The sequence below is a fragment of the Nyctereutes procyonoides genome, unplaced genomic scaffold (assembly GCF_905146905.1).
Source record: "Nyctereutes procyonoides isolate TBG_1078 unplaced genomic scaffold, NYPRO_anot_genome, whole genome shotgun sequence".
In the NCBI taxonomy this organism is placed as follows: domain Eukaryota; kingdom Metazoa; phylum Chordata; class Mammalia; order Carnivora; family Canidae; genus Nyctereutes; species Nyctereutes procyonoides.
The window spans coordinates 5,833,499-5,853,681 of NW_026575044.1; the positions used below are offsets into that span (position 1 = coordinate 5,833,499).

The 20,183-nt window shown below is 38.9% G+C and overlaps 1 protein-coding gene across 1 annotated transcript in view; it reads left to right on the forward strand.

The window, feature by feature from the left end:
* The window catches only part of WDR64 (WD repeat domain 64), a 134,405-nt gene that overhangs the window by 2,227 nt on the left and 111,995 nt on the right, over window positions 1-20,183 (forward strand). Inside the window, exons 2-4 of the mRNA XM_055324510.1 lie at window positions 3,312-3,442; window positions 15,505-15,607; window positions 18,940-19,043. Coding sequence (XP_055180485.1) covers window positions 3,312-3,442; window positions 15,505-15,607; window positions 18,940-19,043 — 338 coding nt within the window. The remainder of the gene's footprint in view (window positions 1-3,311; window positions 3,443-15,504; window positions 15,608-18,939; window positions 19,044-20,183) is intronic.

Here is a 20,183-nt window from a genome sequence, read left to right on the forward strand (position 1 = left end):
TCTGTAAACTTTGCTCATCTTTTAAGACCCAAATCAAATGTCATCTTGTAAAAACTTTCCCCAGGTGAAGCCATCCTTAACACTGTGAATGCTCTTTCTTGCCATCTGGAAGATTTCCCTTGACCTGCTGAAATCGATGTATATGTGTCTCTTCCTGCCCACAACACTTGAACTACAAATGCTTTGAAGGTTTTGTAACCCTAGGGCTAGCTCAGTCCAGAAGTGCTCCTTAAATATGTACTAAGCAGGCGCGCCTGAGTAGCTCAGTCAGTTAAGCATCAGGCACTTGATCTCAGCTCAGGTCTTAATCTCGGGGTCATGAATTCAAGCTGGGCATGGAGCCTACTTAAGAAAAAAAAAAAAGTGTGCTAAACCAACAAGCTAATCTTGCTTTCGCTTAGACCTTGTCATCACAAAGTAACATTGAAAAACTTCCTTTCTCTATAGTTCATGTGTTATGGTAAATATATATTTTAATATATATTTTATAGATATATATGTGATGTTTATTTTATAGAATATTGTACTATAATATACTACAGCATGATGTATAGTAGCATAATGTATAGTAGACATACAAAGTACTATGTATTATATAAGTGTGTGTGTGTATATATGTATATAGTATAGCTTCCTTAAAAACTAATTAATGCTAAATTCCCTTCTATGACAAAGGGACTGATTTGAAAGATTGGGAGAGAGAAATTTAATCTTAACTTTATCAGACTGTAAATACTGGCATACATTCATATTCATTCATAAATACTGGAAAATAGGACCTACTCACTATCAGCAAGAAGCTAAGAACTAGAGAGAATGATTTTTAATATATTTTTATATAAATTTAATTTGCCAACTTATAACACCCAGTGTTCATCGCATCACATACCTTCTTTAATGCCCATCACCAGTTACCCCATCCCCTCACCACCACCTCCCCTTCTGCAACCCTTTGTTCATTTCCCAGAGTTAGGAGACTCTCATGGATTTTCCCAGTTTCCTTCCTTTCCCTTATGGTCTCTTTTACTATTTCTTGAGAGTATGTTTTTAATGTAACAGTGTCTAGCTCAAAAATTATGTCAAGGAATTGATCCAAGAATCCATCTGTGCAGTATTGTTCTTTAATTTTCTTGTCAATGACCTGATTGAATTAAAATCACCCCAGAAAAGAAAAGTTTCATCATCCTTATCTAGCCGCATTTACAATGAGACACATTTACATAAAGATCCATTATACCCACAATGATGTGAATTTAAAGCAGATAATCTATTTGGAATTTTTAGTTTAATATGACCAACATGGATTGCTTTATTTTCCCCAACAATAATGGTCCTTCCTCAGTTGCCCCTGTTTGGGTAATAGCACCAAAATCTGCTGAGTTTTAAAACCAGAAACCTGAGTGTCATTCCAGAACAGGATTTCTCAACTTTGTTTCTACTGACATTTGGGGCTGGATGATTCTTTGTTCTGTGTATGTGAATGTGGGGTGGGGCAGGAGGTATACTGTCCATCATTGGATGGTTTGCAGCCTGGCCTCTACTAGATGCTGTAGCACTCCCATCCGCAATTCTAACAAACAAAATTGTCTGTAGACAATATTGCCAATGTCCCTGTGGGAGACAGAGGGCAAACCCCTCCTTAGATGAGAACCACCACTCTGGATTCCTGCCTGTCCTTCACTCACCACTCCTGCCCTCAACAGTATCCAATCCATTACAAGTCTTTGCCATTCTACTTCCAACTATATCTCGCCATCTCCAGGGCTACTTCTCAGTGACTATATATATCATCCAATTGAGGAAATTTTCAAGAGCGATAGGGGTTGTTATTAATAACTAAGTTGAGACAATCAGCATAAATGAGACTTTCCATGACAGTCCAAGATATGCAATCGACTGCTGCATCGCTCTGGCTGCCAAGCCTCCACTATATAAAACCCAAACTAATGCACTAGCCTTTCTGGCTTTATCGCTGTCACTGTTACCTCCTCACAGTAGCCAGTTTGCCTTGAAGAAAGTTTAAGGCAGTACCTTACCAGGATGCTTACCATCATGCTTAGAGTAAAATACAAACTGCTGACTACAGCTTGACCTTCCTTCTTGATAAATCTCACCCGAAAATGCTTTCCCTGTCCTCACTATACTCAGTACTTACTGACCTTCTCAGAACATGCCAAACTCTGTCCAGTCTTAGAGTCTTTGTGTTTGTTGGCCTCTGCCTAAAATGCTCTTGTCTGGCTTTACACATAGCTGAATCCTTTTTGCTTATCGGGTCTCAGCTTATTTTTTTTACCCATGTACTTAGAGAGGCCTCCCTGAGGTCCACTGACAGATAATCCTATCACAACACCCTTTTGGTTTCCTTCCTAGTACTTAGCTCACTGTATACCTAATAATGTTTACTTTGCTACTAATGGACACACATACAGTAGAGCCTGTAGAACACACTAATCTTAAGTGTATAGCACAATAAATGTGGACATCGTAAACATACCTGTAGCTACCAGGCAGATCAAAAGACTATTCCTAGCATCCCAAGAGTCCCGTCATCTCTTCTCACCTTATACAGATAACCACTCATCTAATGTCTAGCTGTAGTAAGTAGTCTTGCCTGTCACAATCAGTAAATATTCTGTTTACTTGTTGATTTTATGTTTCTCCTATTAGAACATCAACTCCCAAGAAGAGAACTTGTTTATTTAGTTTTAAGCCCAGTGTCTAGCTCAGTTCTTACACATAACAAGTTTGCAATGCATTTTTGTGTCTAACTCCTTCTTGTCTTTAGACTCAATAGTAGCTCCCAAGTGAATCACCAAATTTGGCAAAATTGATATTCAAACATGGTGTGTGTGTGTGTGTGTGTGTGTGTGTGTGTTCACATGGTGTCAAAGAACTGATCAAGAATTGCTCTTTACTCCCGTCCCCCCTCCACCCTAAGATGAGTTCTAGCAGACACTCCTGATTGGTAAAACTTTTCACAATAGGAAAGAAGCAATCCACTTTCTTATCTTTGTACTCCTGAACAAAACTCCTAAAATAGTTGAAACATAAGCTATGGACCAAAGCAAAATATTTTCTTCTAAGTAATATTTTAGTCAAGGGCTGAGTTATGTTTGTAATGTAAAGAATCTTAAAATGCAGCACAATCTAGTTTTAATAGGTTGAAATGATGAAATAGATTATAAGAGAGGAAAAGGAGCTGAGCAAACAATACAGTCCTTGGAATTTGTTTTTGTTTTTGTTATTTATTTATTTATTTATTTATTTTTTGGAATTTGATAACAATGTTCTTGTACTTTGTTATGATGCAGATGCAATCGATTATGACAAGTTTTATGCGGCTGTGCAAGAGCTCTTTGGTCCAGAAGTGAAGAATCAAGATGCGAAAAGCTTTTATAGGAAGCTCTGCAACAACCCCGATGCATCTATAGACTGGTGTGAGGTAGTCACTTTTCATGTTTATCACAAGAAATCCAGGTATTATTTCTCCTTGGTCAGAATATATAATTTAATCAAAGTGTGATTCCCACAGTGAGTATATTATACATATGAAAGCCATAAAGACATGGCCACTGCTCCTGAGAGTAAGACAGACAGAGGTTTAGCTATATTATTAGTGGGTAATTCTTAAATACTTTTAGACTGAGATGCTAAATGGAAGAACTAAACATGCCATTAACAGCAACCAAGTTGTTAATTGTCTTCATTGCATTATCAATGACATATTCTTTTTCAATAGTTTCAATATGTAGAAATATCATATAAAAGAAGAAAAAGACTATCATTGACCACTTCTTACATTTTCTGAGTCACTTCCTTGTCCGTGTAGCTTTGTCTTCCTTCCACCAACTTCTGGTCTTCTTGGATGAACATATAGATATGCTGTTTGGTTAAGTGATCTATGGGCTATGGAAAAGGAGAAAGGAATGCCTCTGATCTTCGTTGAACTCACAGAAGACTATCTAGGTTTGTTTATAAACCAGATTCTTCCTATTCTAAAAGGATTTGAAGTAACTTACATTTTAAGAAAATGTTTATAAAAATTGCATACATGCATACAAACAATTGAAGTAATAATAAAAATTATCAGGCTCTTTCTCAAAAATCAGTAGATGTAGGGGCATCTAGGTGGCTCAGACAGTTAAATGTCTGACTCTTGATTTTGGCTCAAGTCATGATGCTCAGGGTTGTCAGATCAAACCGTGCATCGGACTCCTGATTAAGATTCTCTCTCCCTTTCCACTTCTCAAAAAAAATAAAAATCACTAGCTATAGTAGACAAAAGGAAAAGCAAAGATTTAAAGGATTTGACTATCACTTTTCCAAAGATATGTATAGTTCTATTTATACATATGTAGATGTGATAAATAGAACTTGAACCCAAGATATAAGAAAGACCTATCTTTCTCAGTTATATATAGGGCCATCACAAAACAGTGCATGTATAAAGCTAAAAAGGACATTTCAATAAATTCCAATATAATCAAATTAGAAATCAATAATAAAAGACAGCCCAAATCGCTAAGAACTGACCAAATAAAAAAATAATCAACTAATTTGGGGGAAAAGATTGCAAACAAAAAGCCTATTAAGCCTTTAAAGAATACATAATTCCCTCATTATATACATTTTCATACAACTTAAGAAAAACTGAAAAGCTATCCAACTCACTTCATGAAGCTGAAACTACATGAACTGAACAAAGATAAAATGTCAGGGAACTATAGGCCAATATTATTTATGACTATAGATGCTGAAATCCTAAGTAACATTTTAACAAATCAAATCCAGCAGTGCATTAAAAAAATCACTTTTGAGTAGAACTTAACCCCAGAAAGATAAGGGCAATTTAATATTAGGAAGTCTAGTAATGTATTTCATTCAATATGTTAGAGGAGAAAAAATAATATGATAATCTTAATTAGAAGTTAGCAAACTAAAGCTCATGGACCAAACTCTACAGCCACTTGTTTTGTGAACAAGGTTTATTGAGACACAGAACATTCACCCGTCTGTATACTGTCTGTGGCTGTGTCTCTGCTACAAGTACAGAACTGAATATTGTGACAGAGACTGAATGGTCTGCAAGCTGACAATATTTACTACGTGGCCCTTTTCAGGAAAAGTTTGCTGACTCTTGATTTTAAACAAACATAGAAATAAAAAAGATATTTGATAGAAATCAAATTCCTGTAGCCATTCTTCTTTTCAAAAAGAAAAAAAAAATCTTAGAGTAGGAATGACGGATAATTCCCTGAACTTGGTAAAGGACTGTGTTCATTTTCTGTAGCTACTGTAAAAAATTACCATAAATTTAGCAACTTTTTCCTCAACTTTATTGACATACAACATTGTGTAAGTTTAAGATGTACAATGTATTAATTTGTATATTCATATATGTCAAAATGGCCATCTCCATAGGATTAGCTGATGCCTCCATCATGTCACATAATTAACCTTTTATTTTTGTGGGGAGAATATTAAAGATTTACTCTGTTAGTAACTTTGAAGTATATCATGCAGCATTCTTAACTATAATTGCCATGCTGTACATCAGATCCCCGAACACATTCATCTTATAATTGGAAGTTTGGACCCTTTGAAGCACATGTCCCTTTTCCCCTGATAACCACCATTCTAGTCTCTGTTTTTCTGGGTTCAGCTTCTCTTGATTCCGCATATAAGTGATAGTATGCCTTTCTGTGTCTGATTTATTTCACTTAGCCTAATGCCCTCAAAATCCACCCATACAGTTACAAATGGCAAGATTTCTTTCTCTCTAAAATTAGCAACTTGAAGAAACGCGTTTATTATCTCACTGTTTCTATGGATCAGGATTCTGAGCACAGTTTAACTGGGTCCTCTGTTCAAGGTCTCATAATGCTGCAGTCAAGATATTCTCATTTGGAGACCTGACTTATGAAGAATCTCCTTCCAGGCTCATTTTTCATTGAGAGAATGCATTTCCTTGTCGTATGACCAAGGGACTCAGCTTCTTATTGTCTAGAAGCTGGAGACTAGAAGATGCCCTCATATCTCCCAGGCTCTCTGCAGTTCTTTGCCATATGACCCAATACATAGACAGTTCACAGCTTTGATTTTTCAACACTGGCTGGAGAATCTCTTTCTCCACAGTCCCTGAAGACAATCTTCTATAATGTAACATAATCATGGGAGAAATAATGCAGCACATTTGCCTTATTCATTTGGTTAGAAGCAAGTTACAGGTTCTAGGCATACTCAAGGGACGAGGGTTCTGCAAAGGTGTGACTCACTGTGTGCGAAGGGAGGAGAGTTATAAGACAAAATCTGTCCAGCCTTAAAGTCTGTGTTTGTTGGCCTCCACCTAAAAGGCTCTTGTCTAGCTTTACACATGGCTGAATCCTTTTTGCTTATCGGGTCTCAGCTTAATTATTTTACCCATGTATTTACAGAAGCTTCCCTGAGGTCCACTGACAGATAATCCTATCACAATGCCCTATTGGTTTCCTTCCTAGTACTTAGCTCACTGTATACCTTACTCACTATAGAGACTTTTAGAAACCTATTTAACCAAGGTCATGTTCAATGGTAAAATACTAGGAACACTCTCATTAAAGTTAAGAACAAGAAAAGGATGCCTATTATCTTCACTACTCCTCAACACTTTACTGGAAATTGTAAGTAATGCAAAGACAAAAACAAAAAGGAAGTGATATGTAATAAAGTGTAATAAAAAATGTAAAAAATAGTAACTAAAAATGCAAATTTCATTATTTGTAAATGATGTAGTTTTCTACCAAGAATCTACAAGAGAATCACATAGCAAACTATCAGAACTGAGTTCAAGAGAATTCAAAGAAGATAAATCTGTCAGATTCAATACCTTTCACAAACATAAGCAAGAACTCTCTCCTGGATGTATGCACATAAAACTATCAGGGAACAACAACAACAAAGTTTTCATTCACGAGAACAAATAGCAGAAAATGCCATGAGATAAAATTATTAAGGAATGTATAAGACTATGACACTTTACTGAAGGAGTAAGAGAAGATCTGGAAAGTGATTAAGGGATTCAATTTGCAAAAATCTCAACTGTGTCCCCAGTAATTGTTAATATTTATAAATTTAATAGAATTCCAATAAAACAGATCTTTGGAGTTAATGCCCCAACACACCAGCAATTGAATTTTAATACATCCCATGTCAATTTAATAATTCTTTTTTTTTGAGAGAGAGAGAGAGGTGGGAGGGGCAGAGGGAGAAAGAGAATTTTAAGCAGGTTCCATGCCCAGCACAGAGCCTGAGGAAGGGCTCCATCTCACAACCCTGAGGATTATGACCTGAGCTGAAATCAAGAATCAGAGCTTAACAGACTGGGCCACCCAGGTGCCCCTCAAATTAATAATTCTTATAAATATTTTAGGTTGCTTATAGAAATTGAAAAACATTCTCACAAACTTCTGGTAAGTACTAACAAGCCCTAGATACCTGTAGATTAGCGTGAAGTTTCTACTGTGGAGCGTATTTTTAAAGCTTGTTCTTTTTTGCAAGAAGTGAAAAGTAAAAGTATGATTTTCTCTTAGATATTTACTTGATTATGATGTCAAAAGTGAAAATACGAAAGCACCTTATATAAATATGCATACAATCTAAGCAGAAGTGTAAAGGGATTACCAGAGAACAGGGTTCATGTATGAAAGACAATGAATCATGATTCTCAGGTATATGTCCTTTTCTTTCTGTCTCTGCCTCTCTCCTTTCCTTCTTTTCTTTTTCTTTCTTTTTGGAGCCTGCTGTGCCCATGGAAGTGTTTTAGCAGAGCTTGCCCTATAAATATTTTAGCCTTATATTCAATGGTCAACTTTCCAATATGCCTTGGGTTTTCAGCTAGAGATTTCTGAGATTTGCAGTGTGGTTACCTGAGTTCTATAGAGTGGTGACCTGTTTTTCTGGAACTATCCTGAGTTAATGTTTGTGTTGCAAAAATTACAGTGAATGTTAGTCATCTTGTCAGAATACACTACACAGAACTTCAAAGGAACTGGTGGAGCTTACCAAAAATGTAGACCACCTGAGCAAAGGTTGGACCAGAATCTGGATATGCCCCCTCCTTCAATGGTGCAGGTAAAACCAGACAGTTGGATTAATAAAACAAAGAATGACTGAGAAATATCGAATTTATTCTTAGTGAAGGTACAACACAAAATCTCACAGAAAATGTCAAAATAGACATAAAAGGAATTCCTTCTGATTAGCAAAGATAGATTTTTGCTGACAAACAACTGAAAGATGGACAGACCACATTCCATAGAAAGAGTTCAACTTTGTTCTTTGAGAACAATTCCGGACAGTATAAGAGGACATTTGGCATTGTTCTCCAAGAGCACAAACATAAGAGAAAAGAATTTAACACAGAGTGGTTAAATATCAGAAGAGCAAAGGAAATGATACAATTAGCCACCATGATCAAAAGTGTTCATTCTGAAGAAAGTGTTGTCAAATTCTTTACAGTCAAAGAGTTCTACGGACAAGTCAAATGTGCAAAATCCCCGTTTATTTGGGCAAAAGTATAAATAGAGGCCCAAATATCAAATATATAAATATTTTTATATTTTATATATAAATTCAGCTAACTGTTAAATCAAATATATTCTCTCCTCCAATTTTGACAAATATGCCTTAATAAGGCCCTGGAAGTCCAAGTTAGAATTTAAATCTCACACCTTGTAGTTCATACTAAAACATAGAGACAAAGGAAGAGCTAGTCCTGGAACACCTTCTTCTTTTTGTACTAATGGTCCCATCCCATATCATGGGGGACCATGCGTGCAGATGGCAGACACCCCAGCCCATGTGTCTAAACTCTTTCACCATCAACACCCTGCCTTGGACACCCCTCAATCCTAGAGGTGCACCTGGTTTGTGGTGTGTGGCTCACCCTCATGAGGATGTATCTGGATAAGAGGCTTCATGGAACTGGAGGGGAGCCTGGAGTCCTTTAGGCAGGGGATTCTGGGACCCCAGGAATCTAGAACGTGGCTTAAAAGCATGGGCATGAACTCCTGGTGGACAATGATCCCTTAGCCTCCTGAACTAGAGTGGGACCATGGAAAGACCTAGAGTGGGACCCTGTAAAGCTGAGCTGACCAACTGTAGACACTAGCCACAAGTGCTAGTTACACTGAAATTAAATTAGCCGTTCAACTCCTTGACTTAAACTGAACTACATTTCAAAGGTTCAATATCCAATGAGGCTAGTGACTATCATATTGGATAGGATAGATTATAGAAGAGTCTCATTAAAAAAAAAGAAAAAGAAGATTCTCTGCAGCTCTACAAGCATAGGTCCCAGGGCATGGACCTAAAAGTGAGTCTGCAAGGGCAAATGTGCTTTTTTGTCTTTTTTAATTCACTGATTTAATAAAATAGAACACAAATCTATCTCTCTATATATCTGATTCGAGAAAATGGAATAAAATATATACATATCTGTAGTCTATTATATATATAATGTATATATCAACAAAATCCCATAACCCCCCAAAGATGAGAAGAGTTTAAGAAATCAAATGAAAAAAAAACCAAATCAAATGAAAGAGAAAAATCAGTAATTTTGTAGGGATACAGAAATGGCTGTCTTTTTTCTAAATTTTGTAAGTATACAAAATGAACATGTTTTTCAAGGATCTGGCCTCAATCACACTGTGTAAATCCTTTGAATACTGTTCCATCTCATCTACTGATAACTTGAATTCTGTGTCACTAAACTTGGAGTAGCCACAATTTTGAGAATCACATATCCTCACTGTTCTCAGTTTTTTAATGAATATTTCTCACATGCTCAACTGTTCATGTGCTTGAATTTCTAACATAATATTTTTGGATCACTAAAAATATGAAAATACATGTGTAACAAATGATTCATGTCAACATCAAATAGTTTTTGATTTTCATGAAATACAGAAGTCTGTTGATATTCTATTACACCCTTGGATTCAGAAAACAAATGCCCTAAAAATGTCCCATGGCACCAACAAATGAGGCGCAGCACTCTGGTAAATCCGCTTACCTGGAGTTTCGCAATGTTAACTGAGAATTTGGCCTCTGTGTATTTTATAGGCTTCCCCGTTTTGAAGAGAGAGAATTATATTACAAATGTTTTCTTGCTGATAAACAGAACACTTCTTTGTCTTTGAAATAAATGGATGAAGCAATGAGTGAAGTAGATCCAGATTGTTTCATTGTGTGAGAGAGGAAATAGAGCCCTGTATCTTTCCCATCTCTACCCCCTCTTTCTCCTTCTCCTTCTCTTTCCAGTTAGAACACCATAATTATCTTACATTTATTTTTTTCAGATGTGTCCTTTCTATTTTCTCATTTAATCTCTGTAACAACCCCCTCCCCATGTAGATTGTGGCGGACAATGTTTTACAGTAATAAGGATGAAGGACATGAAACACAGAAAGGTTCATGCACTTACCGAAAGCCGTAGAGACCATTGGTTTTGGTCCTAGAGCTGAGACTTACCCCTCTCTGCAGTGTTTCCATATGACATTATTCTATCACATTTCTTGGGCTCCTCATAAATTACACACAAATTTAACAGAAACACTGGTGAGCAGCCTCTGCACACTGTATGTACACGAAGAACAATGAGGTTTGAGAAAATATTGCAGGAAGCTTCTCCTTCTCTGTTCCATCACTTCCCTCACAAACTATCTGTGCCAATGCTCCTAAGAGGCATTTCTATTCCAAGCTGTATGACCTAAACTTTTCGGGCTTCAGATCCATCATCTGTAAAATGGAGATTCAGTGCTGGGAGACTAACTTTGCTTCAGTACGGATTACCATTTTTTTGATCAGTCAGTGTTAATCTTGTCAGGTAATAAGAACTATGTTTATTCTTTTAAAGTCAGACACAAATGTACAAAATTGATTCCTTTTTTTTTAAGGCTTTTATTTTTTTGAGAGAGAGCACAAGTGGGGCAGGGGGAGCAGCAGAGGGAGAGGGAGAAGCAGACTCCTCAATGAGCAGGGAGCTCCACTCCCAGGACGCCAGGATCATGCCAAAGGCAGACACTCAACCGGCTGAGCCACCCTGGCAGCCCAAAACAGATTCTGAATATAAATCTCTTTGTTGTAGCAATGCCACAAAAGGTGCACTTTTTTTCTAGGTTTCAGATGCAAATGGACTTGGAAAAATGGACGTAAACTGCTTTTAAAATATAGGTGTCCTAGACATATAGAATATTATTTCAAATTTTGTGACAACACCTATGGTGTGTAGTTCTCCCACCCCTGAAAAACAATACAATTTATTAAGACCGAAATAATCATCATTAACATCATAATTTCACATTATTATCTAAAATTTATTATCTCACACTATTGTCTGGAGTTAAATTGGTTGCTAGCATTTGGCATGTTTTGTGTTGTATTTTGCACAAGTGCTGTAAATCATATTGAACTGCATTTTGAAAATGAGAGCAGAACTCTAGATTCCCATGCCCTAGTTATTCAATCACACACTAATTTAGGTACTGCTACAAAGGGATTTTGCTGATGCAATTAATGTTACTAATAAACTGAATTAGAATAGGGGGATTTTTATCTGCATGGGCCCAGTGTAATATTTGAAGGGCCATTGCTGGTGCGAGACAGAGGGCCCAAAGAGACACCTCTGGGTGCTAAGTGCAGCCCCAGTGCATAGCCATCAGGGAAAAGGGGATCTCAGGCCAACGACCTGAATGACCTTAGAACAGATTCTTCCCCAAGTCTCAATAAAAAACATGTCTCTGCTGACATCTGGATTTTAGCCCATCAAGACCCATGTTGGCTTTCTATGGAACTGTGAACTAAGAAATGGGTAGTGTTTTAAGTCACTATGTTTTCGGTTCCCTGTTTTGGTAGCAGTAGAGAACTAACATAGAGGGCAAAGTGTCAAGTTCAAGAAGAGTGTGCCTGCGGTTACAACCACCACAACCCAAAACGTAGCTATAAGAGGAATTCAAATTCCACGGCAGTGGGACAAGTTACAACACTTGGAACATGAAGCTGGAGACAGAAAAGCAAGAAAAGGACTAAGGATTATTTTCCATAATTGCCTTTGGGAGGCTTGTTGTATTCTTGTCTTTAAGATGCGCAAAAAAATATTTTAAGTAGGTTTTGTGCCCAACATGGGGCTTGAACTCACAACCCCAAGATCAAGAATCACATGCTCCACCGACTGAGCCAGCCAGGATGTGCAAGATATGAACATCCCGGAAGCAAGTAAGAAGAAAGCAGAGATAGATGAGATATTGAGGGGAAAGGTGACAAGCTCTGAGGATAGCATGAAGGGGATGGGACAGAGAGCAGATGGAGAGATTAGGAAAGGAAAAACACATCTTCCTCTGAAAGGGATAGAGGAAGAAAGGGTGTGTCCAAATCCAGGTTGGTTTTGTAAATAGAGTGGCAAAAAATGCCAAGGAGGCTCTCATCTGTGGCTTGTACTCTCATCTGAAGTGGGAAGTGAGGTAAGTCGTGAGAGGAACAAGGAGGTGGGCACACGTGTAGTATAGGAATGCAGAGATTCAATACTATTGCTGTGCACGATGATCGAGATCACCCAAGAAAGCATGGGTGATGGCTGGGGCTACCGAAGCCCTAGAAGGATGGAGCACCTGAGTGATTGAGGAGCTCCTCCAATGGGCACAGCAGCATGGGTGCAAGGCACACAGGCGGTCGTGTTACCCTGCAGTGGGGGTTCTTGCCAAGCCAGGGCAAAGTGGTGGGAAAGGAAGGACCGTTGTATGGATATGTGAGTGAGTGACACATCACGATTCTAAACTGGGTAAGAAAGGAAACGCAGGCCACAAGGACCTGATGGATTAGGAGGGCAAGGCACTGCGTATCCCTCCTAGTTCTAGTTGGCTGGGGAAGTCATGTAAACTCTTCCCGGTGACCCTTTCCCACACCATCCACTTATTGCAGTCCCCACCTGACTAGTGTTTTTTATGAGAAGAACTAGTTCCAACCCTAAGTGGACTGACAGTTTTAAAGTACTATCCTCCAGAGAGGTCAATTTTCTCATGAGTAGTTGTGGTCTTGATATAATTTATTATTTCTGTGTGGCCTTAATCTAGGCTTTCTAATGGTAGCGTTAGCTAATATTTGTCTTAAACAATTATTATGTCCAAAACAGTGCAAAATGCTTTACACACATCACCTCATTTAGACATCAGTTTAAAAAAAAAATTTGTCCTTTTCTTCTACTAATGAAGAAACTGAGACGTAAGGAGGTGAAAGTGTTTATCTAAGTTCTTTTTTTTTTTTATTTTTATAAATTAATTTTTATTGGTGTTCAATTTACCAACATACAGAATAACACCCAGTGCTCATCCCGTCAAGTGTCCCCCTCCGTGCCCGTCACCCATTCACCCCCACCCCCCGCCCTCCTCCCCTTCCACCACCCCTAGTTCATTTCCCAGAGTTAGAAGTCTTTATGTTCTGTGTCCCTTTCTGATATCTCCCACACATTTCTTCTCCCTTCCCTTATATTCCCCTTCACTATTATTCATATTCCCCAAATAAGTGAGAACATACACTGTTTGTCCTTCTCCGATTGACTTACTTCACTCAGCATAATACCCTCCAGTTCCATCCACGTTGAAGCAAATGGTGGGTATTTGTTGTTTCTAATGGCTGAGTAATATTCCATTGTATACATAAACCACATCTTCTTTATCCATTCATCTTTCGATGGGCACCGAGGCTCCTTCCACAGTTTGGCTATTGTGGACATGGCTGCTAGAAACATCGGGGTGCAGGTGCCCCGGCGTTTCATTGCATCTGAATCTTCAGGGTAAATCCCTAACAGTGCAATTGCTGGGTCGTAGGGCAGGTTGTTTATCTAAGTTCTGAATAGTTCAGGTAGTTGTAGAGATTGAACTCAAAACACTGAGCTGTCTGATTCCACAGCATATGCTCTTTGCCAGAGGCCATATCATGGGTTCCAATGACACAGTGCTAAGGTGCAGACTAGGGGTGCCAGGTGGCTTAGTTGGTTTAGCGTCCAGCTCTTGATCTCAACTCAGGTCTTGATCTCAGAGTCATGAATTTGAGCCTCATGTTGAGCTCCACAGAGCCTACTTTAAAAATAATAAAAATAAATAAATAAATAAGTTGCAGACCAATACATGACTGTTAACTGGATATTACACCAATCAGTGAGGATGAGGAAACAACAGTGACACAAGATTCCTGTCCATTCCAACATGGGTCTACTGAAAGCACTCTTCTCTTTTCTCAATCCTTCCCAGGGCACCAGATGCTAAATCCACAGGTTTTGTATGCACGGAAAATGAGAGGTGATTTCTGAAAAGATAAAAAATTATTTGAGCTCTTATTGGAGAGTGATTTTGCTGATGGGAAGAAGGGAAAACACAAGAGAGAATGTCTAGATGATCTTGAACTTCTCACAATGAAATCTAATTATAGGAAATGATAAAGGTTTTCATTGTGTGTTAGGAGATCTGGACGTGGGGAAGGTAAAGAAGGAAGTAGCACCATTTGTGAAGCAGCTGATGAAAGGAAATGTTAACCTAAGATGCTAAACTAGCATCAAAATAAACAAATATTTATAGCTGGTTTTTATTACTTTCAATAGACTTAGTGTCCAGGTTTTTTTATACTGAAAGTGTAGTCCCTGTGGAACTTGTTAGAAATGCAGACATTCAGGCCCCATCCCAGACCAATTAAATCAGAATCTACACTTTAAAAGGGTCCCCAGTGGTTTATACACACATTGATGTTTCAGACATTCTCTACAGTTCATTCATTCATTCACTGACAAGCACCACTTAGTCTCAACAGTATGAGAAATAATTGTGTCATTAATTTATGAGAATTTTGCTTCTGCATATTTGTAAGACAATTGAAGAACAGCTACCTTATTCTTCAAATTCCTTGGAATTACAGAATTTGACTATTTATTCACATAGAATACTTTTCCTTCTTGGGATTCCTTCATAATAATTTATTTTCATGCAATGCCTTCAGAGTAGGATTTGGAATTGTTAAATAGAGAAACTGCACTATCTCTTAAATGCCCAAACTCCCCTTGGTAGGGATGAAAAAAACTTGCCCAGGAAGATTTATGGAAAATGGGTAGGAATGGTCATTTGAGAGTGACCAAATTCAATGTCAAGATTGTCAGTGGGGAGCCTGTCTGATGAAGGCTGATTTGATTTCCAAACAAATGTTAGCTCCTAAAAGACCTATCAGTGTAAGCAAAGACACTAGGCTGGTACACCGATTCATCCATCAGAAAGAAGGATCAGCAGCTGTGCAGAAATTATGCACTATCAGCATGTGATGTGTTAAACATAATTAACTGCCTTCTCTTGCCACGGGCAATCCCCTGGCATTTAGAAAGCTAGGTATTGACCATTCATCCAAATTAAATTTTAAATTTTAAATTCAACCAACAGCCTACCTGGAGATATTGTACATGTTTATGTGTGTTGTTTGGCATTTTAGATCTTTGGATACTTCTCCTCTGAAGAAGATTCTCTTGCTTCCCAGATGGATGAAGAAAATTTGGTTTTCCTTGTTTCTAGAAAACAGCGAGTTGTAATTTCAGGTGATATTTTTTATTTCCTTTCCAAGTTAATATGGGTTTTAATATTTTCTCAAAAAATTGGGAACGAAACAGAAATTATACCTGCAATTAGGTGGGGTTTTTTTAAGATTTTATTTATTCATGAGAGACACAGAGAGAGAGGCAGAGACACAGGCAGAGGGAGAAGCAGGCTCCTTGCAAGGAGCCCAATGTGAGACTCCATCCCAGCCCCTGGGATCACTCCCTGAGCCAAAGGCAGATGCTGAACCTCTGAGTCACCCAGGCGTCCCTATACCTGCAGTTATTTGAAATATGATCATTGCTCTGAAGGACACTAATAAGGAATATGAGGAGGAGACAATTCACATTTTTCTGAAAAGGTTCAGATCTTGAATTAAAGCTCTGTACAGGAGTGTGGGGAGAAGAAGTTGATTTGGAGATAGGAGCATGGTGTTGACATTTGAAGGAGGGTCTGGGGAAGACCACCCCAAGCAGGTGCTGGGAGACCTGGGAGGGAGGGCTGAGAGTGGGGGGTGGGGGATATAGGGTAGGGGAGCCCAAGAAGAGAGGGCAGGTGTGGGGTCAGGTGTGTGGGCTTGGGGGTGAAGGAACAGAGAGGGCAAGAGGCCTGCACAGAAGGGAGGCATGGTCTGAGCTACACTTTAAATGTTCATTAGGGGGCACGTGAGGCTTAGGTCATGATCTCAGGATCCTGGGATGGAGCCCTGCTGAGTAGTGCTCCTCACTCAGCAGAGAATCTGCCTTCCTCTCTGCCCCACCCCCTGCTCGTGCCCTCTTTCACTTGCTGTCTTTCTCAGATAAATAAATAAATAACCTTCAGGAAAAAAAGATGTTCATTACAGCTTCCAAGTTGAAAATATTCCAGGGTGAGGGGGGCACAAGTAGAGAGAATGGCAGTGGCTTGGAACAGGATAGTGTCCTCAACCTTCTTTTCATTAGTTTTTCATTATATTCATATCTTTTCATTATAGGAGTCACTAAGGAGTCTTTTAGACATTTTTTACCTGATTGCACCCCTCCCTCACTCCATGACATTTTAATATGTCAGATATACTATGTATCTGTTTATATAAGTTTGTGTCTCTGTGCTGTGCTTTATACACAAAAAGGACAAGACTCATTTTATTCCCCCAAGAACCAGTCTGCACTTGAGGATCATATTTTGTCTGTTGAGAATGCATGTATTAGGCTGATATCACTGGAGTATGAGATCCATCCACTTGCTTTTCCTAAGAGTGTTCAATTATAAAAACTAATTGTGCTGGAAAGAGGTCCCATGTATGTGGTTTTATCAGTTCAGTACATAGGCAAAAAAAATGGTGTCCAATATTTTTTCAAAATGCACAAATTAAAAACAAAAACAAACAATAACAGTATTAAGGTGTTTTCATTCTTTTTTTTGCAGTTTAATTGCTTTGTGCATTTATTAGCTAATATTAATGCAGCAAGGAGTGAACAAAAGCTCACAAACAATCTACACAGTTTCACAAGACACATAGCAGGGAAAAAATTAACTTAAGAAGGATAAACAGTATCCTAAGGTCTTGGTGGACGCATTCCTGGTGGGGTGGACCTCTAATTTCTGGTGGAGTGGTCTCATTCCTGGAGGGGGCATGCCTATAGGCATCCCTTGAGCAGGGGAAAACCCAATTGGTGTGCGCATGGGTGGTCTCATAGCAGGTGGAGGAGCCATAATGCCTGGAGGTGGTATTGTTCACCCCACAGGAGTGGGTGGGGTCCCCTGTCCTGGTAGGTATTGAGTTGGGGCCCCAGAAATGTTGGCAGTAGCAGCAACTGCAGCAGCTGCTACAGTTCCTCTTCCCTGTGGAGTCATTACCAGCTGGAATGGTCCCCCCAGCGCCTCGGACAGGACCTGCTAACCCAGCAGGAGCCTGGGGAATTGGAACACCAGCCAAGAATGCTTCTCTCAGTTCCTTCTGGAAATCCACCACAGGGACTTGCTGCTGCTGAGATTGTCTTCGGTACAGCTGACATTCTTGGTTGCTCAGTGAGGCTGTCCTTCTATGTTTGACTTGGACTTCCACCTCTGGGACGTGCTGTTCTGTAGTCCGTCTCATGTGCAGGCAGTCCCTCAGGAGTGGAGGAGGAGGTGGAGAAACTGGTAGAGGGAATGTGAAATGGTGGGGCCTCTGGCACTTCCTAAAAATGTGAACCATGTAGTTTGCATTTGACATTGTAATTCCAATCCGTGGAGAAAGGAGTGGGAGGTACAGGCTTCCAGCTACAGGAGGAGGAAGTGCAGAATGTAGTCAATGATGTGTACTATTCACAGCACCACATGGTGACATGGTTACTGCACTTGTGAACACTGTACAACACGGGAGTTGTTGAATCATGACGTCATTGTACACCTGAAACCAGCTCTACCCACAGGGCCCGCCATGTTGAGACCCTGAGCCTGCACCACCGGCCATGAAATGTGCCCAAAAGCCTGAGGTCATATTAGGTTCTTATTCTGTGTAAACCATGATGGTGACAGTTCAAAGAAAGGATTCCTGAGAGATGCAGAAATCTCAAAATAAAATGACAAAAAGATGTTTGGAAAGCACATTCTCTGTAAGATATGCCTTCTATTTGAATATGTGACAGGAGCATGAGTGTAATTTTCTCTGTGAATTCATGTACCACACTGAGTTGGAAAGTATCATAGATTCAGATTCGTATCTATGGGGATAATTAAGCAATAAGATGTCCATCTACAAATGAATGGATACAGAAGATGTGATATATATACACAATGGAATATTACTCAGCCATCAGAAAGGGTGAATATCTACCATTTACATCAACATGAATGAAACTGGAAGGTATTATGCTGAGCAAAATAAGTCAATCAGAGAAAAACAGTTACATGGTTTCACTCATATGTGGAATATAAGAAATAGCATAGAGGATCATAGGGAAAGGAAGGGAAAATGGAATGCAAATAAATCAGAGAGGGAGACAAACCATGAGAGACTCTTAACTATAGGGAACAAACAGGGTTGCTGGAGGGGAGGTTGGTGGGGGGATGGGGTACCTGGGTGATGGGCATTAAGGAGGGCACCTGATGTGATGAGCACTGGGTGTTATACACAACTGTTTAATTATTGAATTCTACATCTGAAACTAATGATGTACTATATGTTGGCTAATTGAATTTAAATTAAAAAATTATTGCTAAAAAAAAGCAAGAGTTGCTGGTTCTACTCTACATTTTAAGCAAAAAAGTAAAAAAAGTTTTCTTACTCCTTTCTTTAAAAACAAACCTAACAAATGAGTTTTAAGATCTTTACTACTGGGAATTGAAATGAATATTATGCTGTTGACAGGTAGTAGAAGACGGGATGTGATTAAATGCATCGTCAAGATTCCTCAGTTGGATTTACTAATAACAGCTTCTCAGAAAGGATTAATAACAGTCTTTAATAGCCAGGTAATTTGAAAGCTTGGATTCCTCCCTCTTCCTTCTTTCCTTCCATCCATCCTCCCTCCCTCCCTCTGTCCTTCCTTCCTCCTTTTGTTAGTTCATTTATTTGTTCCTTCCTTTCTTCTCTTTTGCCTATGCATTATGCATATTTATCAGGTGCAACAGAAAACATAAACATATTTCAGAGTTATTCCAAAAAATAAAGCCAGATGTTGCTAAAATGAGAAGATTGCTGAGCCCTGGAGCAATTTTTGAGATTTTGGTAACTGCATTTGGCAGTGTTCCTCAGGGAGTCTTTTTTTTAAAAGATTTATTTATTTGTTTTAGAGGGAGAGACAGAACATGAACGGGGGGGGGGGTGGGCAGAGAGCGGGGGGGGGCGGTAGAGAGAATCTCAAGCAGACTTGGTGCTGAGCACAGAGCCAGACTCGGAGCTGGATCCCATGATCCTGAGATCAAGACCTGAGCTAAAATCAAGAGTGCCACCCAGGCACTCCTCAAGGAGTCTTACTGAACCATGTGGCATCAGCATAATTAAAGGATGATCCTGGATAACTTCTCAGATAAAATCAGAAAAATTCACAAGCTAAGTGATTTTGTCATAATCCTAACAAGTATAGAAGGTCCCGACATCACCCTTGGACTTGTTAAAAGGCGGCTCACATTCTGGCTCCTCTATTTTACTAGCTATTCTGTTAAATAGAGAACTTAATGAGCCAGTTTACATGTTTTCACACCCCTCCACATTTATAAAATGAGGACGGCAGAACCAGTCCTCTCTCCCTCAGAGGGCTGTAGTGAAAGTAAATGACACAATGAATGTAAAAGGACTTTATCCAATTCCCATATACATGTAGGGTATTACTATTATTGTCACTTAGTTCTAAATTTGTAAGTTTTGGACTTCCACTTTCAAACTATCAGAGATTTTATCAACTATGCAGTATTTCATTATGAAAGTAAATGTGAACATTTGGTGTTAAATAGCAAAGCAAATAATTCCAATTATTAGTTGATTTGCAACTAGAGACAAGCTTTACAAGTAAACTAAAATAATCATCACATGTTTAAAACTGCAACAGTAATGTTTAGCCCTTCAGGGATCAGAGTAGCTGGATCCTGTCAGAGAAGCAGGCTGCCTCAGGA